Consider the following 22,998-nt stretch of genomic DNA (forward strand, 5'->3'; position numbering starts at 1 on the left):
CCTGTGAGACAAGTTATTCATAAGTGTAGGGCTTGGCTTTTGCTATTATGCTGATGAAACCCAGATTTATATTTCACTTAAGCTGGATATTGATTCTCCTGTCTCTGCATTTGAGGCTTGTTTGCTGGACATAAAACTTTAAATGCATCTGAATTTCCTCCAGCAGAATGCAGATAAAATCAAAGTGCTGTGATGGGACTCTCTCCGGCATTTTTGGAGATACTGAGATTTAGTTCAATGCTCTAATAGCTTCTTTGGACCTGAAACCAGGACTTTTGAATATGGGGGGTTTTTGAGAGTTTTTTTCATTGGGTTTGTTGGTTTGTTTTGTTGGTTTTTGTTTGTTTTCCTGGAAACTTCAGCTGAATACTAGGTTTTATAAAATTAGGTGCAAAATTTGCACTTCCAGAAATGATGAAGTGAGTTTAGAAGCTCGTGATGACAAAAGGGACTATGGCCCTGAAATGCTTGATCACTATTCTTCAAGGAAGCCTATTTATACTTTAAGGGCCAGCATCTACATGAGCATATCATCACCTACTAGGTTTCAGTGGGTTTTTACATGTCATACAGTGCCTACTGTTCCATATTCCAAAACACTTAGATCTTCAAAATTCCCTCTGTTGGTCTAGTTGTACATTTAGATATTTGCATTTTCTAGAGCAACTTCTAGGTATTTGTTGGAATTCTGCCTGATATCCCCAACTCCATTAAATATGTGCTATTGCATCATTTCCTGAAACCCCCCCGACTTAAACAAACATTACAACTCATGATGCCTAATGAGTTTGGAAGTGCAATCCTTTGATTCCTTGAATATTTCTGAAGCAGAATGTGTAAGCCCTCCTCAGGAATCACTGAAAGACGTGTGCAGTGCTACCATCTAGCAGCCTATAGAGCCAAACTTGCTTTTCTCAGCTAAGGAAAGGCCCTTCCGAGCAGAGAGTTTGTGGCATTTAGAGCAAAGCAGAGCTGTCACAGTATGGTGTGATTTCCATGCAAATGCAGTATCACTCCTCCACGATTGCACTTAATTGTGTTCTTAAAACTGCTTCTTTAGATTAATGGCTTAATGTCTTCCTGGTTTAGGACACATCCTTATTTCTATTTGGCAGGCACAGAACATGTAAAAGACCGAAGATTACAATTGTCCCTTTTCAGAATGGTTTATGGCTCCCTGCAGAGGTTTATTCTCCAAGAGGACTGTTCAATGCACCAAATAGGGTCTGCAGTGCTGGAGCTGCCTGCCTCTGACCACTGTTGGAGGCACAGCATCCCTCCTGTGTGTGGAGTCCTTCTCACCCTCCTGTTGCTGCAGCCAAGTGAAGGGTCTAGGAAATACCCTGAGACACACCAGGGTAAATATGTATTGGGTCCTCTCAAAGAGAAAACAAATCATATTTTGACTTTGTAGAGGTAAAGAGAAAAAAAATGGGTGCAAAGTCATGAAGAGTAAGGAAGGACCAACTACATGGGGTGTAGAATATGTTAGCCCTATTGGTCACTTTCCAGTGCCAGGAAGGACACTTGGTTTACCAGCCTATCTGTCAAATTGTTGGCTGAGCTCCAGTTTGTGCTGCTTAGTTACTGACAAACAGGTCAGTGACTTCTGCAGTTTAAAATGGGGTAAAACTGGTTTTCCGACTGACGAGTGATGGATTGTCACCCATGTGTAGTATCCCTCATATCTGGCTCCTCTTCATTGTTTTAATTCCCCATTTCTTCCCATCTCTCTGACAGAAAGATGCACTGCAAAGCAGAGACATTAAAAAAAAAAAGAGTTCTTTCTTCCATTCCCTGCTTGTTATTTTGTTTGTAAGATTGTTTGTTCTTACAAGGTTTCTGCTTCCAGTTAAAGAGATTTTCTCAAACTACATCTGCATTAGACTACCAAGCTTGACCTCAGCTTCTGAAAAGTAAAGCAGACATAACTATGTTGTTTCACTGATGCAATGATGATACGTACCTGAAATATCCTTTTGCAGAATGAGATACTTCCTTTCCCCTAGTAGAAGGCACACAATAGGGAAAAGGGCCATTTGAAACCATGTAATTTTACTCAGTAAGCCCCACCTCAGGCAGTATGTTTCTCTTGTCAACACAGTCTTAAATTCAGGTGTGTTGATGCAACAAAAGCTTGTTTTTTTACAAAAGCTTGATTTTTTTTTTCATTAAATTACATACAGATATTAGACTGTATTTGTTGGCATCCAGATTTACCAGTGAGACTCTTGGAGCACCACTCTTGCAAGACCTCAGTAAATTGTGATTCTGACATATTCAAAACCATGGCAAGCTATCCTTTAAAAAGACATTAGTGTGAGTACCAGGGGAAAGTATACTCCAGGGCTCTAGATGGCTTGATATGATTTCCTTGATTGTATCTTTTTATTTATGAGGCATAATTTATGACTGCTGAAAAGCAAACTAAAATGAGTGATGACTACAGCCAAAGTAATAAATCAGAAGCAAAGAAAGAAGTGGTGATTTTGATCGAATCTATTGAATTAGCTGTTGCCCTTAGCCATTACAGGTATTGGAAAGACCTTTTAATATCTGCTTATCTCTCTCATGGGAACTTGGTAACTATCTCATTATATACCCATAGGAAACAAATGATTTAATTTTCTATCTTTTAGAGTTAAGCCTTTTTACATCTCTCATTAATTACGGACATTATACTATGTCATATGGAATGAGCTTCCTTTAAAATTTAGTAATTTTGTTTAAGTCCCAAAGTTTTTGCCTATTGTCTTTGCCTTCTCCAGAATGGGTTTAGTACTTTTATTATTAGCATTTGAACAGTGGAGATGAATAGCAATGTTAAGAGGCTCTAATTATCACAGTGCTGGAAGCCTGGACCTGAAATCTATCCCATTATATGTTTATGACCTCCATAAGGAGACTAACAATGTTGAAAAGGGAAAAGTTTGGATCTGAGAAGGAGCAATCAGAAAGCACACATTTGATTACTACCTTCTCTTACCCCTGCTCATGAATGGACGTGATACTTTCTTTCCCTTGCCTTTGCTCTGTCCACCATAAACTGCGCCTACTTTTTAAACTTCCTGCTTTTCTAATACCTGCCTGACACTGAAGTGCCCAGATGTGAATACATTACCCCAATGCTGAATGCAAGATTTTGGTAGACGTGCTCTGTGCTCTGAGCTCTGCTGACATCACATAAGTAACTCCAAATTAGCCAGCCAGTACAGCAGTCAGTTCACAAACACTTGTGAAGGATGCTGCAATTGATGGTGAGAGGGAGGTCCTTTGGTTTTCTCTAATTTCAACCAAGATTGTAGTCTCCAATTTTCTTGAAGATTGCTGTTTGAATGTAACCAAAAACTGGGGGCTGTGTTTCTGAATTTACTGATGTCAGATCTTATATGACCCTAAAATGTCTTGCTATCTTGGAAAAGAATTATTCTGTGAAAACTCTGCATTTATGTAAGTGCAGGGTTAGAAATGGAACAAATCTGAATCAAGAGATCCAAAGCAAAGTTTCAAAGTAGTGCTGGGTCTTTGAGGTCTCCATGAAACAGCTTCAGAAAGAGAGGAGCGGTACAAACCACTCTGCTACAGTTTGTCTCTCCTGGCATGTGCCAAGCAGTGCCAGCATTTAGTCCTTTTTGGAAAGACCAGAAGCCACAGGTGTGTGAAGTCTTTGCTTGCCATAAGAGCAGAAATCCAAGTTGTACCTGACTCTTACACACAGAAGTAGAGTTACATGCACGTGTAAAAGGGCTGGCTTGATCTGACCTTGTGGTTTCCCAGAACCTACAGCCCTACATAACTGCCCTACAGCTCTGAGCACTGCTCAAAGCCCAGGAGAGGTAGTGACTTACAAATGAGGCTTTTTCTAAGGCAAAAAAGGTTGTTTTCTGAGTGCCTGCAGGAACTTGGTGCCAGCTGCTGACACATTCACAGCTGAGATCTTGTCTCTCAGAGAAGCACCTGTGATGGACCACAGACTAAGCACAGTGTGAAGCAGCACAAGGCACAGTGCCTCTTGGAGGGAGCCAGAAGCCACTGCTGGTTGGTAATCAGCTCTTTGGCTTGCAAATAGGAGGGGTGAGAAGCATCTGGCCTCCATGCTATGCAGAGTATCCCAGCTCTTCCTGAGCTGGGAAGTCAGGAGCAGCTCAGGACTGCTGCCTTCATTGAGGCGAGCTGCCCCCAGCACCCTTCTGCCCAGCGAGGTCTCTCCAATAAGGGAGAGTTTCAAATTCTCCATGGGCTGTTGGCTGCTTGAGGGTCCCCTTTGCAGGACTTTGAGTTCAAAGATTCCTTGCTACAGATTCGGGGTTTCAAGAGTGTTGCAGCAGATGAGTATGTGTGGTTCAGGCATGGAAGTCATCTCACGGGCTTCTTCCACTGTCAGCATCTACAGTAACATGATTTTTGTGTATCTGTACCCCAGGTGATTTTGGCCCCCTTGTTTCTGCCCTTATGGGTTGTTAGCTCTATTAAGCCTGAACAGGTTCACCGTGTTAAGGTGACTCTCTTCTCAGAACTTCTCATCCTATTCCTCATAGGTTTTGCCCCTTCTTGCTGTGCCAGTGAACCTTGAGGTTGTCCTGTGATCATTTTGAGTGACTGATCACAGGTTTCCTCCAGGAGCAGAGATCTGTGAAGGCTCAATTTATGATGGAAAAAACCAAGCTTAGTTACCTGTAACTGGAATTCTTCAGTCCTCTGAATATACGGTCTCCAGAGAGTTTTCCCCCCTCTCTTCTCTCTCTGGCTCCACTTCAAAGTGCAGTCTGAGCCAGGGGCCAGCAGATTGATAAAACATTAATTAGTAACCCTTCGTAGCTGATTTCAGAGCCCTCTCCTGTTTTTTTTGGGACAGTGCAGCAATTAACAACAACACATCTTTTGGCAGGGTGCTGAGCCATGCACCATGATGTCAGACTTAATGCTTGTCGAGGCAGAATATTCAGAAAGTCAAGATAGAAGAAACTTTTCTTGGCTTTCTGCTGTCTATGTTTTGTCATTCAATACATCCCTAAGATATGATTGCTTCTTGTTTGCCCCGTGTTCCTGTATTGTCTTTCATAATTCTAAGAAGATAATACTGCTGCCTATTAAGCTCTTTTTATTTCTCTATTGAGGTTGAATATTTTCGGCGTTGATTATATCACAATTTATAAAGGGGTTTTTTTTACCTCAAACAGCTTTTTACAAAAGTCTAAATCATGAAATTTCAGTTTAACCAGGCTAGCCAGGCAACAGCTTCTATCCATGACTTTTTAGTGGTGACTTTTTGAGAAGCCATGAGCTCTGATTTTAAAGACACTGCTCATTGTGGATATTGTTGCCATGCTGCCCCATTTTTTCCTGCAAAGAAGTGGCTAAACACCAGTATTTCCATCAGTTCTGGGGATTTACTGCCCCGGGTTTCCAAACACTGACCAGGATTTACTTGGACAGCAATTCTCACAGGGAAATATTTGTATAACCATCCATCCTTTTACAGATGGTTGAGCAGAAGCAAAGGGAGTTAAGGGAATCCAGCTAAGGTCAGTGTAAATCTGGAATTTAGATCCTCAGAAGTCCTGTTTAGCTGTCACAGCTGTCTCAGAAACTGGCGTTACAGACTCACAGACACCGAGGGGGTTTCTGCTGGATGCATGTCTTGGCAGGGCTGAGTAGCTGGTGTCTGTCTAGAAGGCAGGCTCAGAGCATGTCTGTCTGTCAGGCCCACACAAATGTGGCCGTGACCTCAGCCTTTTTTTCCAGGGAGACAGGCATGTGGCAGCATGGTGTGGACATCAACTTCCCCTCCAACCTCTGTAGGGAAGTGCTGGGCTGGGGAATCATGTCTGCTCCTGCTTGCTCCTCCTCTGCCCAGTCAACTTTGGTTTAACTGTGTTCATGCAAAATGAAACAGCTTCAAAGGGATCACTGGGAGCATCCCAAGAACAGAGATGGGTCATCCACTCGGGCATTCCCACTCCAGAGGGCAGCAGGCCCAACTACCTCTGTTGGAGCATGTGATTGAACCTCAGTTACCTGACTCCTGAAGGAGTCCTTTAACCACTTAGCTGTAGTATGGAAGGGGATGAGCGTAGAGTCAGAACCACAGAATCTCCTGAGTTGGAAGGGAATCACAAGGATCATCAAAGTCCAACTCCTGGACCTGCACAGGACACCCCAAGAGTCACACCATGCACCTGAGCGTTGTCCAAATCCTCCTTGAGCTCTGCCAGGCTTGGTGCTGTGACCATTTTCTTGGGGAGCCTGTTCCAGTGCCCAACCACCCTCTGAGTGAAGAACCTTTTCCTGGTATCCAACCTAAAGCTCCCCTGACACCGCTTTGTTCCCTCGGGTCCTGTCACTGGTCACCAGAGAGCAGAGATTGGTGCCTGTCCCTTCACTGCCCCTTATGAGGAAGCTGCAGGCCATGGTGAGGTGTCCCCTCAGTCTCCTCCAGGCTGCACTGGATTGGAATTGTTTTTACAAGATTATTATTAGAACCCCAGGCCACACTAATGACCCCAGACCTGGTGATGAGGTGACAATAAACTGCAGTGTGTGAGGACAACACCATCAGCTCAGGAAGATGCTTTGAAGGTTGCTCAAGTACAAGAGGCCTTGCTACATTGTTCTCACCTAAAGAAGGAGATGAAAGTGCATCAGGAGCCAGTTAAGGAGTGTATGCATGTCATTGTCACCTCCCTGCTCACACAAGCATCAGTCGGGCTCCCAACCCACAACTGTGGTATCTGATACAGGGCACTGCAACAGAGGAGAGGGAAGGCGGCAGTGCTTCTCCAAAAACATTGCTGTTGCTTTTCTTCTGGTTTCAGCCCATTCCCAGGCTCAAAGCAACCACACACTCATATGCACATCATGTTCCCATTATTTTGTCCACAGTTTTCAGGACAGGATATGTCTTCATTTCTATTTAAGCAATTCAAAACTACTGGCACCCAGTGATGAAGTTCTGGATGCAGCTGTGGAAGCAGAAATTGGCACTGGGACAAATGATGGCCTCCCCACTGTCATTCTTTCTTTCATTCTTTATCCTTCTTTCTCTCTGTTTTTCCCAGGGGTGACTGGGCTGCTGTGACAGTAGAAACACTCAGGAGTTCCAAGCCTTCTGTTTTGCTCTTTTACTTCCTCCGAAATGCACATTAGTCCTGCGCAAAATACAAGAGCAAATGAGATAGTGGGGAACAGAATATCCCAGGGTCAGAAGGACTCATCTCTGCTGTAAATCTCTCAGTTCTGTGGCACGAGAGGACCACGTGCTGCTTGGGATGGGGATCTTCTGTGACAGTGGCCTTTTCTGGCTCCTGGCCCTTTCCTAGTGACAGGAGCGGGCTGCCTGGGGAAGAGGTCACAGCACCAAGCCTGACAGAGTTCAAGAAGCATTTGGACAACACTATTGGGTACATGGTGTGACTCTTGGGAATGGTCCTGTGCGGGGCCGGGAGTTGGACTCGATGATCCTTGTGGGTCCCTTCCAGCTCAGTGTATTCTGTGATTCTGTGACTTAAGACTTCTTCCTAAAAGACAAGGTGTATGCACCTATGATAGGTGAGGGATTGATGAAGGGAGTTCTCTCCATCCAACCCTTGGTGAAGCGTTTGTTTGCCAAGTGAGTTGCATCTCTCTCTCCTCCAAAATTCCTTGGGAATCCCATTCTGAAGCTGAATTCCTGTGCTACACAGGAAGGCTCTGCTCCTAACTCATCACCTTCACTTTAGCTGTGGGCAGCTTGCTCAGCAGGTCTGGCCCGTCACTGTTACACTCCCTGCTCATTAAGGCCAGAGCCTGGATATAACTGGAGCATTTGAGCCCACGTAAGTGCTGAGCTGGTGCCAGTGCCACACTCAGAGCTGCTTTTTCCATATGTGGTTTATTCTTTCCACAAAGAAATATGCCCCTTGAAATGAATGACTGTGGGTAAATCTTTGTAGCAGCTGGAACTGAACTGAGATACAGGGTTTGACCTACTGCAGTAAAGTGAACAGAGTTTGACTGTATTAATAGTTCACAACAAAGATGTATTACTGATTCCACTGAAATGAAAGTGCTTTGGCTGAGCTTTTTATTGCAGGGCATCATCTGTACTTAGTATAGTTCTGTGTGTTACTGATGGAATCAGGAAAGATCTTTGGGTTTCTAATTGGCAGAACCACAGCCTTCAAAGCCACTGTAGTTGTTTTTATCTGTTTTCCATCCCATGGCTCCTTGTGCAGTATCCTGTGTTCTTGGAAATTAATATTGCAAGCTGGAAAGACTCAGGGTCAATTTTGAAGACCTGGTACTTCTAAACCTCGTGGCTTTTTTCAAGACATAGTCCCAACATTCCCTTTCCCAGGACCAGTGCCCAAAGTAGATTGCATAAGAATGTGTTTTACTGTAGTTAGAACTGCTCGACATGAAAGCTTACTAAGGAATACTTACACTAAAAATCGCTCAGACAGTCCTCTTGTATTGCCATTTAGATCTATCATTCTGATTGATCACTATGTGGTTGGCTAATATTGAGTCTAATTTAACCCTATATGCTCACACATCCATCTATTCTGTCTATTGTACCTGACATTCTACAAATTACTTACTCATGCAAATGATGACCTAAGGCAACCTTTTATGATGTTCGTGTTTAATTATACAAATGCTTTTTGATAAATAAGATTATACATCCTTCCATATGTTTATTCAGTCCTTGATGAAAGCAAAATTTAATTTTCATGCAGATTTGTTGGAGAGTGTGTTTAATAAGTGCTGAGTTTTATGTAGTCTGCAGATCACTCTGGTTTTGGGTAGCTGACAAAATCAGTAGGCATAGTTCATAGAGACATGTGGGTTTTAATCAGGCCTAATTCAAGCTGCTAATTTTTGAAATCTTGGAACTGAAGTCATTCCCTTTGTGTTCATGCAATAAAGCAAATGTTGTTGTGAAAATAAATGAGAGGTGCTGAATTAACTATACACTTCAGTGGGCTTTATTTATATTATGAGTTACTGAAAATGTTGCCAAATAACTGATACATTAATATTTTTAAGAGAATGATGTTCCTGTAAAACTCACTGGTTCTAAAGAATAACTAGAGTTTGGCTTGTGTGATTCAGTCAAGGTGAACACAACTTTTAAGTGCCACCCAAGGCTAGGCTGAATTCATCGGGGCTGCCTGCATACATGAAGAAATTGTGCAGAAGGGAGAAATTGCCAGGACTAGATATCAATATGTCTTTGAAAACATTGTCCGTGTTGGTCACAGCTCCTCCAGGAGTCCTCCTGGCATGGTATGACACAGGCAGTGGTAGGAATTTGGAGTGTGGGGATGAGGTGTGAAGAAGACACGGGAGCACACACTGACTGAGGCATGACTTTTGCTTCTTTTCCCTAAGTGTGGCAGTGGGAAATATTCCACTCTTCTGTTAAAAAATCACTGGGTCAACACAGGTGCTGGGTGGCCATCAAGGGACATTTCCCATGGGTGCCATTGCACCATGTTTTACCTCGTGTCAGTAGAGCTGTAGTAGCCCCTCTGGCTAAAAGCAGGTGTTTTGTAGGCTTGAATCTTTTGGTGACAGTTTCTTTGTTTTCCTGTCGAAGGTGTGGTCAGTAAACTCTGTGGGCCGGACACCAAGCAGCTGGTCCCGCTGCCGAACAGGCCCTGCCCCTCCCGAGGGCCTGGGAGCTCCCCTCTTCAACACAGTGACATCCACTGTGGCTGTGGTGAGCATCAGCCCCCCTCTTAAGCCTAACGGGGTGGTCAGTATCTACAGGCTGTTTTCTAATGATACCACAGGGACTGATGTGGTGGTGAGTATTGTCAGCACTTTTTCTGTACTTCCATTTCCACTTGTATTTTCTAGCTTTAACAATTTTGTTCTTACAAGCTGCTACTGTTGGTCACAGACTGCCTTCCTCTCCTGGCCTCCCATTGTTAGCTGCTTTGCAATTCACTGTCCTGTCCATGAGCTTAAGTTGTCTGATTCCACATTACCCATTTATTCCTTCCAGTGCACTTGGCTGTGGCTGTGTCTGATTCAGCCAGTTCATCCCATTGGTGCGTGCATGGCCTTCCATTTCCATTCCCTCACACCTGCCATGCTGCTGGCTTGGCTCTGGCATCAAGAAGTACCAAGTGCTTCCCTTTGCTTGCTTGACTCTGTCCTTCCTATTTTTTGCTGAACTCTGCTAAATCACATGCTGCCAAATGAGAGCAGATGTTGCTTCTTGTTGGTGTTTCCTACACATTTTTGTTTCTTTGGCTTAAAATAAGCTATACCAACAAACGACTACGGTGTAAAGGTGAAGTGGCAGTTCCTGTGAGCAGTTTCGGAACAGAGCACTGATTCCTTTGCCAGAAATGCCAGGTCTCCCTTGCTGAGCTTTGCAAAGTTTCCTAACAGGCTCACCCAGCACAATGTCTGTTTGAATGCAGAGCAGGATCATGTTGGCCCTTGACTTAGATGTACCTACCAGAGAGCACATTCTCCTGTCTGGGAGTGACCTGACCCACCAGACACACTGGTGTCAAGCTGCCCAGCACTGCTTCCTGCCTCCACATTGAGGAAGCCTGTGAGATATGCATGATTATTTGCTAGCACATTTATCATGGGGCTATTTTCCACATTAATTTATTTTCTGCTTCAGTACCACTTATCCCAGAGTCTTTCTTTAATGGTTTTCAGTTTCTTCGTTGCTGAGAATGACATTTCCAGTTGACATACAGTGGTCACAGCTCAACTAAAGATGTCTTGAGGCCATTGATGGCATGGTCTTTTCCTTTGAAGAGTGTCCTTTAACTTCATAGTGGGAGAAAAATGCCGAGTTCCCATTACACAACAGCTGCATTAGTGTCAGACTTAAAGGACATGCAGAATCTTCTGCCCATCTTCTTCTGGGGTTAATTCACCTCCATAACTCTTATTTAGTATTTAGTACTTGTGGTGCTTGAAGCTGTGACAAGTTCCCTCTTAATTTTTACAGCTGTCGGAAGGGACTGCCACCCAACAGACAATACATGGGCTAAAACCTTTCACCACATACTCCATTGGCGTGGAGGCCTGCACCTGTTTCAACTGTTGCAGCAAAGGACCCATGGCTGAATTCACCACGCAGCCAGCTCCACCCTCAGAGCAGCCTCCGCCGCAGATCCGCACTGTGACCTCCAGGAACGCCTCTTTCCAGTGGAATGCGCCTCAGTCACCCAATGGCATTGTCACCAGGTAGGAGCTGCTACCCGGCTGAACCTGAACACCTTGGCTGGAGGTGATGCCAGAACAATTTCAGCTGGAATTGCATGGCTGAGAGCACTGAACAGTTGTGGCATCCATCTTCCTTCCTTGGCATGTTGGTGGTGACATTCCCTGTGGCCTGAACACCATCTGGGAAGTGTTTACATACACTGTATGTGATTGCATTTCTCCTGAGCAGGATATTGTGGAGGATGAAGGTGGAAAGGATGAGCTCTTGTGAGTGGAGGTGATTTGTTTTCAGCTATGGTTGTGTAGTCAAATAGTTCTGAGTTCAACTGGCAGTGAAGAGATAGCTGCAATCTGGAGTTACTTAGGCAAAAATCCTGACTTGCACAAGTGAGCAGCAAGGTAACAGGCATCAACACTTTCATTGTGAGTGACTTATGGACCACCACAACTGCTCAGTTATCTGACAGTTAGGACCATAATCTCCAAGAGAAAAACTGGTATCAGGTCTATTCTTCTCTGGTAGCCAGACAGCAATTAGGATGAAATGTAGAATTGGTTTTTATGTTATTTAAGGCCCTTCATTCATCAAAATCTCAACTTTGTTCTCAGCTATGAGCTCCACGTGTACATGGCGTGTCCTCTGAACCTACAGCCAGCAGTGAAGGCTTGCAGTCCGGGCCCGACTGAGGTGAAGTACACAGGGAAAGGACAGAGTGCCAACGTGTCCAACCTAGAACCTTACACAACTTACAACCTGCGAGTTGTGTCCTACAACTCTGTTGGCAGCAGCGCTTCTGAATGGATCGGATTCACTACAGAAAAGGAGCGTGAGTATGAGAAGTGGTTCACAAACCAATGATGCCTGCTTCTGAGGCCTGGGGCTGCACAGAGCCAAATGACTTCCCCACCTTTGGGAAGGAGGAGGTCCCCAGAAACCTCTTCTTCCATGTCCCTGATGACTGTCTCTCTGCTGCACGTTCATTGAAATTCTGCTCTGGGGCTTAACTGCTCATTCCTTCAAAAATATTTCTTTGCTCATCATCTGATGTCACATCCTCTATCTTGGGAGCCTGGAAACCTTTTATTTTACTGAAAATGGGCAGCAAAGCTGTAGAACATAAAATGTTCAAGTATTACCAGAAGGGTGATGTGTAGTAATAAATATACTGCCATAAATAATCCCTTGGAAAAGTGGAGATCTTGAAAGAGACATGGTGATTGTTTTCAGGAACAATCTTACTGTCCTAATTCATGCCACACTTCTGCTAGGTGTCATAAAAGCTTTCCTTGGATGTCATCTGAATGACCGGATGCTTGTAAGCACTGAAGTAAGAATTTGTTGCTGTCCAACCACCGCAGGCAGTGCTTTAGGCCATGTGGGGGTATGCATGGAAATTAAACATGCAGGACCTGTGCCTACAGGCAGAATAGATTTTGCCATCAAAACTGAATTTGTAGTAGTCTAACATCAGCTTTTATTAAAAAGATCTATAGTGCTGTAGCCAGAGTCATTCCATAACAGATGAGATGGGCATTTCATCTCAGTCTGTCAGGTCAGGGCAAAGATGATGTTCACTTTTTATCTCATGTCAGGATTTCAGAATCACCTTCCTAAAAATCTCTTTTGCATCATTTGGTAGTTCTGCCAAGTAATTACTAAAAACCTGTAATCTGATACATCCTTAGCTGAAAATTTCAGGTGGAACAGGTCCAGATTTTCTTTAATGTCACCACTGAAAAAAGTACCACACCAAAACCAAAGCAAAGAACAGAAAAAACCCAAACAAACAAACAAACAAAAAAAACCAAAAAAAAAAACCACCAAAAAACCCCCCACAATAAAACAACCAACCAAACAAAAAACCAAGCAAATAAAAAAAAGATCCCTTATCTCCAAAGCTGTGTTTTATTAAATTGAAAGTTAAAAGGCTGGAGCACGATTATGAACTTCTACATGGAGAAAATTCATAAGGAGCTGGTGAGACACATAGAACAAAAGGATTTGAAAGCAATTTTTAAACCCCCACCCACTAGGTCCAAAGTCCTCTTCTGTCAGTCTTGCTTTTCTTGCCTTGCTGACCTCTTCACACCAGGTTTCCAGAGTCCCTCTGGCTGTCTCCTTCCTTGAGTCCCTCTGACTGCTTCCTCTTACCTCCAAGGCTTGCTTTAGTGACAGTGGGCAATTAGCAGCAAAGTGCAGCTGGACAAGCAGCTTTCTTACGAACAAACCAGCAAATACGGGGCAGATGGCTTAATGGCAACACCACAAGAAAGGACCTCAAACTTAAATGAAGTTTTTTGTCAGCAAGCTGATGAACTCTTCTTCCCTGAAGTGAGTTCTGGGTTTCTTTTCTCTCTGCCTGCCATCTGTTCTTGCTTTTCTGAAACCCCACGTTTTCATGTATGCGCATGTTGTTATAGATGATCTTGGCAATTTCTTGGGGCTTGCAAAAGAACCCTCTTCATAGCAGTTCCCACAGCCCAGCCTGCTGCAGTCAGGCTTGCACAACCTCCTGTGTCTCTCTGTCTTCTACCTTAATTTACACAGTTTTAGTGTCTGTACCACATTCACAAAGGCAAAGGGAGGGAGTTCAATATTTGTTTTCAGGATATATTTCTGCTTTCTCAGTGCAGAGGCTGGCATGCTAGAGCAGCTTTTTCTTTTCTCCTTGTATCTTCCCTAATCATACACATGGATATGCGAGAGAGGGAGTGCACGTGGCAGAGAGCTAGTATCATTCAGAATCTCTTTCTATTCATTGTATAACTCAGTCACTGAATCACTTCCAGCCTACTGGCTAGAAATGAGCTCTTTTTCCTTGTTTTGCAGCACCTCGGTACATAGCTCCGTTCTCCGTGGTCAGCAATTTATCCACCATCCACATCGACTGGAGCCGCACCTTCATGCTGAACGGGCGTTTGAAGGAGTACGCGCTGACGGAGAGCGGGCAGCGCATCTACAGCGGCTTCGACACCGAGCTCTACTTGCCAAGGACATCGGACAAAAGTCGGTTTCCTACCGCTTCCTCTCGGGGAAAGTCTGTTGAGCTAAGTTAATATTAGTGTGTGCTAAAATTAAAAAAAAAAGTCTCCATTGCAATCCCAAGCTAAGACCAAAGGAGCATACAGGCACACCAAAATGTATCTAAGCAAGTCCTTGAAATAACATCCATGGAGCTGAGCTTTCTCTTAAACATCATGCCTGACTGGGTGAGACTGTTTTGATTCACTGTGAGCATCAAGCTTTCCCAAATCCTAGAGCTGTTGTTGCAATTCCATTCTTCAGGGCTATGGTCTGGGAAATGTACAGAAATCTTCAGTTTCAGGAAAGACTGAAGCTTGAATTTTCATTTGAATCAAATTAAGTCAGTAGCTCTTGGAACAATTTGCAGTCTTTAAAATACAAGGAAACTATCAACAGGGGGAAAAAGGAAAAGAATAATCAGCAAGAAAAAAGTTTTCTGTTTTTATGACATTGGGATTTTGTATGTCAAAGAATTTTGTAATTTATTTTTTATCTTCCTGATTACTACAATGGTGCTAATACCCTTTTTTTTTTTTTTTAATTCAAATGTTCTTAAGATGTTTGTTTCAGCTATGAATGAAGTATGAGGGATTTAGGGCAAAGTGATGAAAAAATTGAAAGTTGCCAGTTACATTGGAAGAGGGAGAATTGAGTGGTGAAAGACGAACTTATTTTGTAGCAACATCATAGTGATGATTGCTTATGATCTGCCATAGTTCATAGCTTAGAAATTCAATGGCCATGTGTAAAGAATTGTGAAGCTCTGGTCTGGTACTCAGGTGGGTTATGATGGGTTATGTGCTATTCCTGCCTTGGTTTTTTAGAGCTGGCTGTTTACTGGTGAATCACGGTGAAAAGGCAGCATCTACAGAATTTTTATTTCTGCTGCTGACCGTATTTTCTAATTTTTCTTGCTCAGCCTTTTTGTTTCAAGTGACCTGCATGACCGATGAAGGGAGTGCTGTGACACCGGTCATCAAGTACAATGCTGGAGAGGGAGTTGGTAAGTGAAGAAATTACCTAGCACCTGTTCATTTGATGTGTTTGTGCTTGAAATTTGACATGTAGTGCATGCCAGGCAGGATGGCATCTCACTGCAGTATCAGGGGCTTTCTTAGGGCCTTGTGTATGAGGTATGTGTGTAATGTGGTTTTTTTGCCATGTATGGATTTCTGTACACCATAGAATCCTGAGTACTTTAGGTTGGAAAGGACCTTTAAGATCATTGAGTCCAACCATCATAGAATCATAAAATGACTGGGTTGGAAGGGACTTCAAAGATCATCTACTTCCAACCCCCTGCCATGGAGGACAACTTCCATTAGACCAGGTTGCTCAAAGCCCCATCCTGCCTGGCCTTGAATGCTTACAGGGGTGGGACAATTCTCAAAATTAGCTTCAGATCCTCTCCTCAGATATGTAATATTTTTTCTTTTATTTTTACCTAAGTATATTGCTCCAAAATGTTGTGCTTTTTCCCGCTAAATAGAATCTGCTCTCTTCCAGATTTAATTTCCAAATTTGGATCATCCTGAATTTCAGTCCTGTCCTCCAAAGTTCCTCCTCAGTTTGACAGTGAAAATACATATCCTCTCTCCTTCCAGTATCCCACCCAACCCAGTAAGGGACATCCGCCTGCTCCTTTCCTTTGACCAACGAGCAGATTCCTGGGATGTGTTCCCCTAGCCAGTTTATGAGAATGTCAAACTAGACATTGTCAGGACCCAGTTTATAACACCTGCCACTTCCCTTCTGTCCACGAGGCTTTGGCCTGTTTTGTGGAAGCGAGAGAGTTTGGTGTGATGACATCCTCTTGTCCATTGAGTGCTAGATGTCTAACAGTGAAATGTTCCAGGTTTTTTAAGTCCTTAGTTTTCTGTTAACCAAAGCCAAGTTCGAACTGTTTCTAGCTGAATTAATTAACTGGTTTAACTAAGTTCTTTTTCGTGTAGTATCTTGTCCAGCTTTTTAAAATAGATCTGCCTTATATTTGCAATTACTCTTTACTCTACATTTCCCTTATATCCCTTTTCATGCTTTCACTCCATTATCCTGCAGAATTTCAGGCAAGGCTGCCTTAAAGGCATTATAAAATGTTTTCAGTTACTCTACATCCACCACCTTCCATCCTCTGCCCCTTTGTTCTTTTGGTTGTTGCTTTTACCCAGAGTTTATTGAAAACTTGAATGGCACTGTAGGCAACTTGCAGAGAAGGCTTGCAAGCAAAGGTGTTGGAAATTCCTTGGCCAAGAGTTTGGTTATACATGTAGGATTGCAAATAACCAGAAATCCTGTCACTGAAATTCCTTACACTTGGGTTGTGAATGAGTAAAGCCAACCAAGTGACTGTTTTGTTTTCTAGCAGGTGGGGGGTAGGAGCAGTAAAATGTTTCATGTTGCTTGCTTTTGTATTAATGTATTAAAGCCTTCCTCCCTCTCTTTTGTTAACTGCACAGGCCTGTAACTGCACAGTTGTTCTGCAGAGAATGTCCTCTGTCTGTACCGCTCTGAAATTACCGTAGTAATTTCCACTCTTCAAGGTTACTTGGAGAACCCATTTTTCCTCACATTCCACCACCACCACCTCCTTTTGGAAGAGCTGCTGATGCAGTGGTGATTTCCAGCCTAAGCAGCAATGCCAGAGCTTTAAGCAGGGTCTCTTGAGGGTAGTAAGTTTTTTATTACAGCCCGCTAGCATATTGAACCATTATGCCACCTTGAACATAAGTGCAAATAAGCACATGACGACAAAATTACTTAAATTTCTGCCTAATTTATTAGCGAGGAAAGGGATAGCATATTGTTAAATGCTTCTTGAAATAACTGTCCCTTTCTCCCCTAATCTCTCTTTTTTACAGGTCTGATCTTGACAACACCTGGAGAGAAGGACAAAGCAGAGTCCAAACATGCAAAATTCTACAACGAGTTGTGGTTTGCAGTGCTGATGGTAGTTCTAGGATTGATCCTCTTGGCTATTCTTCTCTCCTTAATTCTTCAGAGGAAGGTCCACAAGCAACCCTATGCACGAGACAGGCCTCCTTTAGTTCCACTCCAGAAAAGAACATCACCAATGAGTGTGTATTCATCAGGTGAAACCCATCCGGTATGTTTGGAAAAATGCAATGTTGTGTATCCATGATGTTATACTTCTATCTGCCCCGTCAAACATGCACATGGACTTTTTCTTCCTCCTTCCAACATTTTTTTGCACACTTGGTTACCAAATGAAGGCTGTTCAGTGTAGGGAAAGGACTGCCTGGTCCCATATGGGCCATATCTACATGGGCACAGAGAGCAAGGTTACAGGTGCTTAGTCCAAACAGAGCCCTGGGACACCTGGTCTGCAGGCCCTGAAATGCTTCTGATGCCTAAGACAAACTTTGGATCTGGAGTCTCAGAAAATGCAAAGCCACTGCTGTCACCTCACGTTAGTTGACATCTGCAATAGAGCTGAGAAGTCTTTGGCATGCTGTGAGAAGGTAGGTGAAAAATGTGCTTTTCAGAGGAACCTTTCATGTGTTCCCAGCTGCCTGCTGTGAATGGCTAACCAGGATCAATCTGACAGTCTTTGTCAGGTATCCAGGAGATATGCCTGCAAAGAACAAGACTTAGGGAGAGGCATTATTTCTTGCCAGTATCCATCTACCACCCAGCTGGACTGCTCTAGGACAAGCTGCATACCAGGAAGGTTTGGAGTAGAGAGAGTAATTAGGGAAAAAGCTGGGGAATTTCACAAAATGCATGTGTGCATTTGTGCACATAGACCTACAGTGGGACCATCAGAGAGGTGGGAGGGGGACTACTGGGGAGTGACAAAGAGGAAGATTTTGTATAATTTTTTTCATGAAAAGTTGTAATTCTGAAAAAAGCCACATAAAAAACATGTTCCATCATGTAGCAGAGTAGTAGTGCTATTCTACCCCTTGAAAAAGCAAAACAAAAGCAAAATGGCAATTGTTACGGGATTGAGAATGGGAGCAGCCATGCCTTCCATTTCCATGCTTCTTCCCAGGCACAGGCCATGAGATGATTCTTCTTCTCACTTCTCAGCTTCTTTTTCCTGTGAGCGCCATCAAGCAGCATAGTGACTCCTGCATCCTTCATGCATTCTGTTCCTTCTTGTCTCGGTGCCAAGACACTGCATCTGTGCCTCAACCAAGAAGCTCTTGGAAACAATGGGATTTCCAGTGTGCCCCTTCTCCTGGCAAAGGCTATGAGCATAAGAAACTTTTTTTTTTGGTCTCATGGTTTTGATTCCTTCTCCTCTACAGTCTGTCATCTTGTGTTATTCCTCTTGACTTTGAAATGTCTTTGCTGTTGGCATGCCTGCACAATTCCCTTTCATGTTCCTGCCCTTTCTTTTCTTTTTTTGTTTTGTTTTTTCTTTTTCCAGAAGCTCATGAACTTATCAGAAAGGAAGGTTCTTTAGCACAGCAGTTGAAGGACTGATCTGAGAAGTTAGGACAGAGCTACTATGGAGTGGCAAAATGGCTTGTTTTAAAATTGTTAGTGAGGTCGTGGCAAGCAATGCTGGCTGCCCACACGGTACTTGACCACTTACATAGTGCCTGGTCTTTGCCAGTTCCCCTACTGCCCCACATTCTGCTACACTGCTCTCCCTCACAGAGCTGCAGCTAATTCACACCCTCTGTCAGGTACACCTACACTGAACCTTGCCCTGCCCTAATGCTTTTCCTCCCTCTCTTTAAACTCAGTTTGAGACTATTGCTGACACGTCCGATTCATCAAGCAGTGTCACTCTCAAAAGATACACGATGCACTTTGAGGTAGAGTCCTCAGCTTGCAGAGAGGCCAGATGTGTGATGTGTCAGATGACCCAAGCATGCACAAAGGCATCTGACACTGCATGTTTCTCCTGGTGGGTGCATGATTTTTTTCCCCTGATAATGAAAAGGTCTGCAAACATCCCCTTGCTGTGCAACTCTGGGCTATCCTTCTGGTAATCAAAAATCTTTGGACTTCTGTTTGTTGGTCCTTCAAAAAAAAAAAAAAATAGGAGGAAGAAGAAAAAAATTGGGGAAAATCCTGGTTTAGCGTTGGTAGGTTTTTTGTTTGTTTTGAATGATATGATTGTTCTATAGTGGGGAATAGTCTGGGGTTTTTTTCTGTTTATAATTGTGCATGATTTTTGAGGCATGGTTTTCTCTGTTCTCCCCCATTCCTGCTTTGTTTTTGTTCAGATGAAGTATTTAAAACCATGCCCTTTATTTTTTTATTTATTACTTTGTGTCTTCCTCACAGGGACTAGCAGATACGAAAATTCCAGGGGCTGGTTCTCCCACAAGCAACCGCAGTGTCCGTATCGCACCTGGGGGAAGGAGGCCCAGTCAGGGCCAGCTGAGTCGCACGTATTCCCCCACCTCTCTCCATCGCAGTGTCAGCCAGCTGCTCGACCTCTACAACAAGAAGACTTTTGAAGAATCACCTTGGGATGCCATCCTTCGCAACCATCGCACTACTGGCCGTGGCTTGGTAAGGGCTCCTGCTTCTCTGGGATGCTGCTGTGCGTCACCTGCTAGAGATTTGTCTGTTCTGTTGGAATCATATAAAGGCCTAAGTATCAAAAGTTCCTGGAGATACAGCCAAAAGGCCTAGAAGGACATGGGCAGAGGTTAGATCCTCAAAATTCTTCAAGTCTACTGCTCTCTTCTAGAGTTGCAGGTGCTCACACACTGCTCTTAGAGGATGCAAGGGATCCATGTGCATCTCTTTATGGTTTCCATTGAACTATTAACTCCATGGTCAGCCGAGGAAATGCACCTTGAAGAATTCCCTTCTATTTGGTGGGCTTTTTTTTCCATGCATTTCAGTAAATGTCCATGTCTGAGGTGGGATTGTCTTGGCATCCTTCACACACTTAATGCCAGAGGCAGGAGCTTGTATTCTAGTGACGCCTGTTCTGTTAACAGGGACTCAACTGCTGATGAGACCTGCTCTCTGTCCTCTGCTCAGTCACAATGCAGAAACTATGTGAATGCTCAGATCTCCTGGCGTGTGACAAATTAATTCAAACTCTGCCCACATGGGACTGGAATGATGCTGGGAGGCAGGAAAAGTATTTCTCTTTTAATATAGGACAGGACTAGACAGTGTCATCAACAGGGATCTGAACATACAAATACAAGACATGATTTTCAAGCCAAGGACAGTGATGACTTCCCTTCCTTTGTCACGAGGAAACGGGCTTTTTAACTTCCACCCTTCCCATACCAAATGTGTGAGAAAGGGTTCAGAGGTCAGTGAGACACAAGTTTGCTTCCTGAAAAAGACGAAAATTAAGGTTCCTAAAAAGGACTCAGAATGGGGGTGAAGGGTCTGTGTAGTAGTAACAAAATTAGATGGAGTGTGCAAGTTAGTGAGTGGATCTTGTCCAAAATGCAAATTAACTGGAGGATAGTCTGGCCATAAATCTAAGGAGCTTCCTCAGACTTTCACCTTCAGTATACTGAACAGCTGGAAGGGCTGAAACATACAGGCTTATCGAAGTACAGGGGTGTTGGTTCCAGCACTGCCAAACCCACTTAGATGTCAACAGCAGGACCAAGGAAGTTGATAAGGCTTAATTAAGAAGCTTTAACTTAACTCTAGGCAAAACCCCTATAGGTACAGGTTAACCTTCAGCCTGCACTCTGCAGCTCATGGACTTCCCAATTCAGAGGTATCATGAGTCAGCCTTGCCTCTCAGAGCTATCACATCCTTGTGATTTAATTCCTTGGGGACTAACAACTCACCCAGGGTGTACCTCTCTATGATCTCATTAGCCAAAAGAACAGCTTCCTGCTGCTGAGAGGAAGCTCTTGCTCTACCCATGTATCTTGGGCTGACACCATGACTTAGGCAGCAAACCCTGCCATACGCATGCTAGAATGATTTTTAAAATACTCCAATGAGCTTCAGGAGTGGCAGAAGCAGGAAAACAAAACCTTTCATTTCCTTTTGGCGGCAGACAACCCTGACAGCATGAGCTCAGTTTTTTATCTGCTCTTCTGTCCATCCTCTGTACATTGATTTACATTGCCCTGAACCAGAGTCTTTGCTCCCGTGTTGCTCAGCTACTCTCTTGCAAACAAACATCCTGCAATGCTTTTGACTCAGTTCTTCTCTTTATTACACTCAGTAGCTTAGGAATGGTGGTTTCAAAGTTTGGTTCACCCCCTTGTCCAGCTTGCAAATCAATAGTGAATGGCTGTAGAGGCCCAGGACACAAATCTGCAGTAACACTGCTCGTGCCCTCTTTATGCTATAGAAACAATTTATTTCTCTCCTGCTTTCAACTGTCTCTGGCCTAATGCAGGAGTGCAGGTGGAAGCTCAGACACTCCCTTGGAAGCTTGAAGAACAAAATCTTACCTAAACCATGTGTGTGATGGGGTTGTTAAGAAAACAAAAGTGTAAACATGTATTTTTTTTCTTTTCATAGCTCCAAGTTCTCAGTACACTGTAACAAACACTATATTATTGACCATTTGTCAGATATATAGAGCAATTGAAGTAATTGATGGTATTTTTTTACTGTGAAAATCTAACTGGCTTGGATTCAGGTGCTTGAATGCTTTAGATTCTTATCTTATCCTGGGAGGAAAGGGAAGACATTAGAAATGCACTTATTTATCTACTTAAGAACTATTTTTAGTGGGTAGGAGGAAAGAGAAATACCTCTTTAGTCTGGTACAGCTTTGGTTGACGTGCTTCTTTTTTCCCTTCCTTACAGTATGTAGATGAAGAGGATCTTGTCAATGTCATCAAAGGCTTCAGCACCGTCACCAAAGAGCACACCACATTCACTGACACCCACCTCTGAAGAACAAAACCACCTTTTCTAGAAAATGGAAGTGGGTAACTTGCCAAAAGCAGCCTGCATGGCCTTTGCAGGCAGGGATAGGTCTGCTGTTTCCCCACCCCATGCCTTGGAGTTAAAAGATAGAACTTTTTTTTGGGAGGGGATGTGGGAGGGTAAGTTGACCTTTTTTTCAACATCTCTTTCACTGTATAGTAAAAACTGTGTGCTAGCACTGACACCTCAGAAAGGTAAGAGAACAGTCTGAAGATCCGTAAGTCATACTGTAGTAAAAGACTGTGAAGGTAGAGACTCTCATCTTTGCCACTCATCCAGCTTTCCCAACTGAGGAGGGTTGTAGGGGCGCAGGAGGGAGGGAGGGAGGGGGGCAGCATGTTTGGTAAGGAAAAGTCTTTTACATGTCCAAAAACCAGAATGTGGCTAAAAGGGGCCTGCGCGGCAGGATCTCCATGTTTTCTCCTGGCCTGAGAGAGCTCCACCACAAAATTGTGTTCATGCACAGGTGAATAAACAGCACTGAAGGAATTCTTATGAAGTTGTTCTAGCCTTTGTGTTCTCTCACTCCCTCTTCCCCACCCTCTCGGCTCAAGTTAAAAAACCCAGCAAAAGAGGTCATTAATAAATGCTGAACTCCAAGCATGCTTTTTCACTTGCTGTCACATCCTTCCCTTCTGCTTATGTATTACAAATCCACAGGCAATAAAAGCTGTTCACCATCCACAGTAAACTAGGTGCAAACAGCAAGCAGCCAGTGTGACACAGGTATGAAATACCATGTCAAGGCACTTGTAATTGAGAATTATTACACCATGACAGTAAACCTACTCCCATATTCATCTCTGTCCTTTTTCCAGATAAAGTGACAAGGAGGCCCTCAAGAGACTGCCAGTTCTGTGTATTCTGCCAAGCATATTTTTATGCATTCTCTCAGTCACAATCAGCAAAATCCATCATCTGATACCACACATTTTCA

General features: G+C 43.5%; 1 protein-coding gene across 1 annotated transcript in view; it reads left to right on the forward strand.

The window, feature by feature from the left end:
• USH2A (usherin) overlaps positions 1-22,881 on the forward strand; it is a gene marked incomplete at its 5' end in the record, with an annotated part of 385,998 nt that extends 363,117 nt beyond the window's left edge. The window contains 9 exons of the mRNA XM_082300920.1: positions 9,581-9,790; positions 10,964-11,202; positions 11,791-12,008; positions 14,012-14,188; positions 15,126-15,209; positions 17,065-17,309; positions 18,922-18,993; positions 19,469-19,699; positions 21,939-22,881. Coding sequence (XP_082157046.1) covers positions 9,581-9,790; positions 10,964-11,202; positions 11,791-12,008; positions 14,012-14,188; positions 15,126-15,209; positions 17,065-17,309; positions 18,922-18,993; positions 19,469-19,699; positions 21,939-22,028 — 1,566 coding nt within the window. The 3' untranslated portion in view covers positions 22,029-22,881. The remainder of the gene's footprint in view (positions 1-9,580; positions 9,791-10,963; positions 11,203-11,790; positions 12,009-14,011; positions 14,189-15,125; positions 15,210-17,064; positions 17,310-18,921; positions 18,994-19,468; positions 19,700-21,938) is intronic.
• Between the last annotated feature and the right edge of the window lie 117 nt (positions 22,882-22,998).

Source organism: Coloeus monedula, assembly GCF_965178545.1.
Source record: "Coloeus monedula genome assembly, chromosome: 2".
Lineage (NCBI taxonomy): Eukaryota > Metazoa > Chordata > Aves > Passeriformes > Corvidae > Coloeus > Coloeus monedula.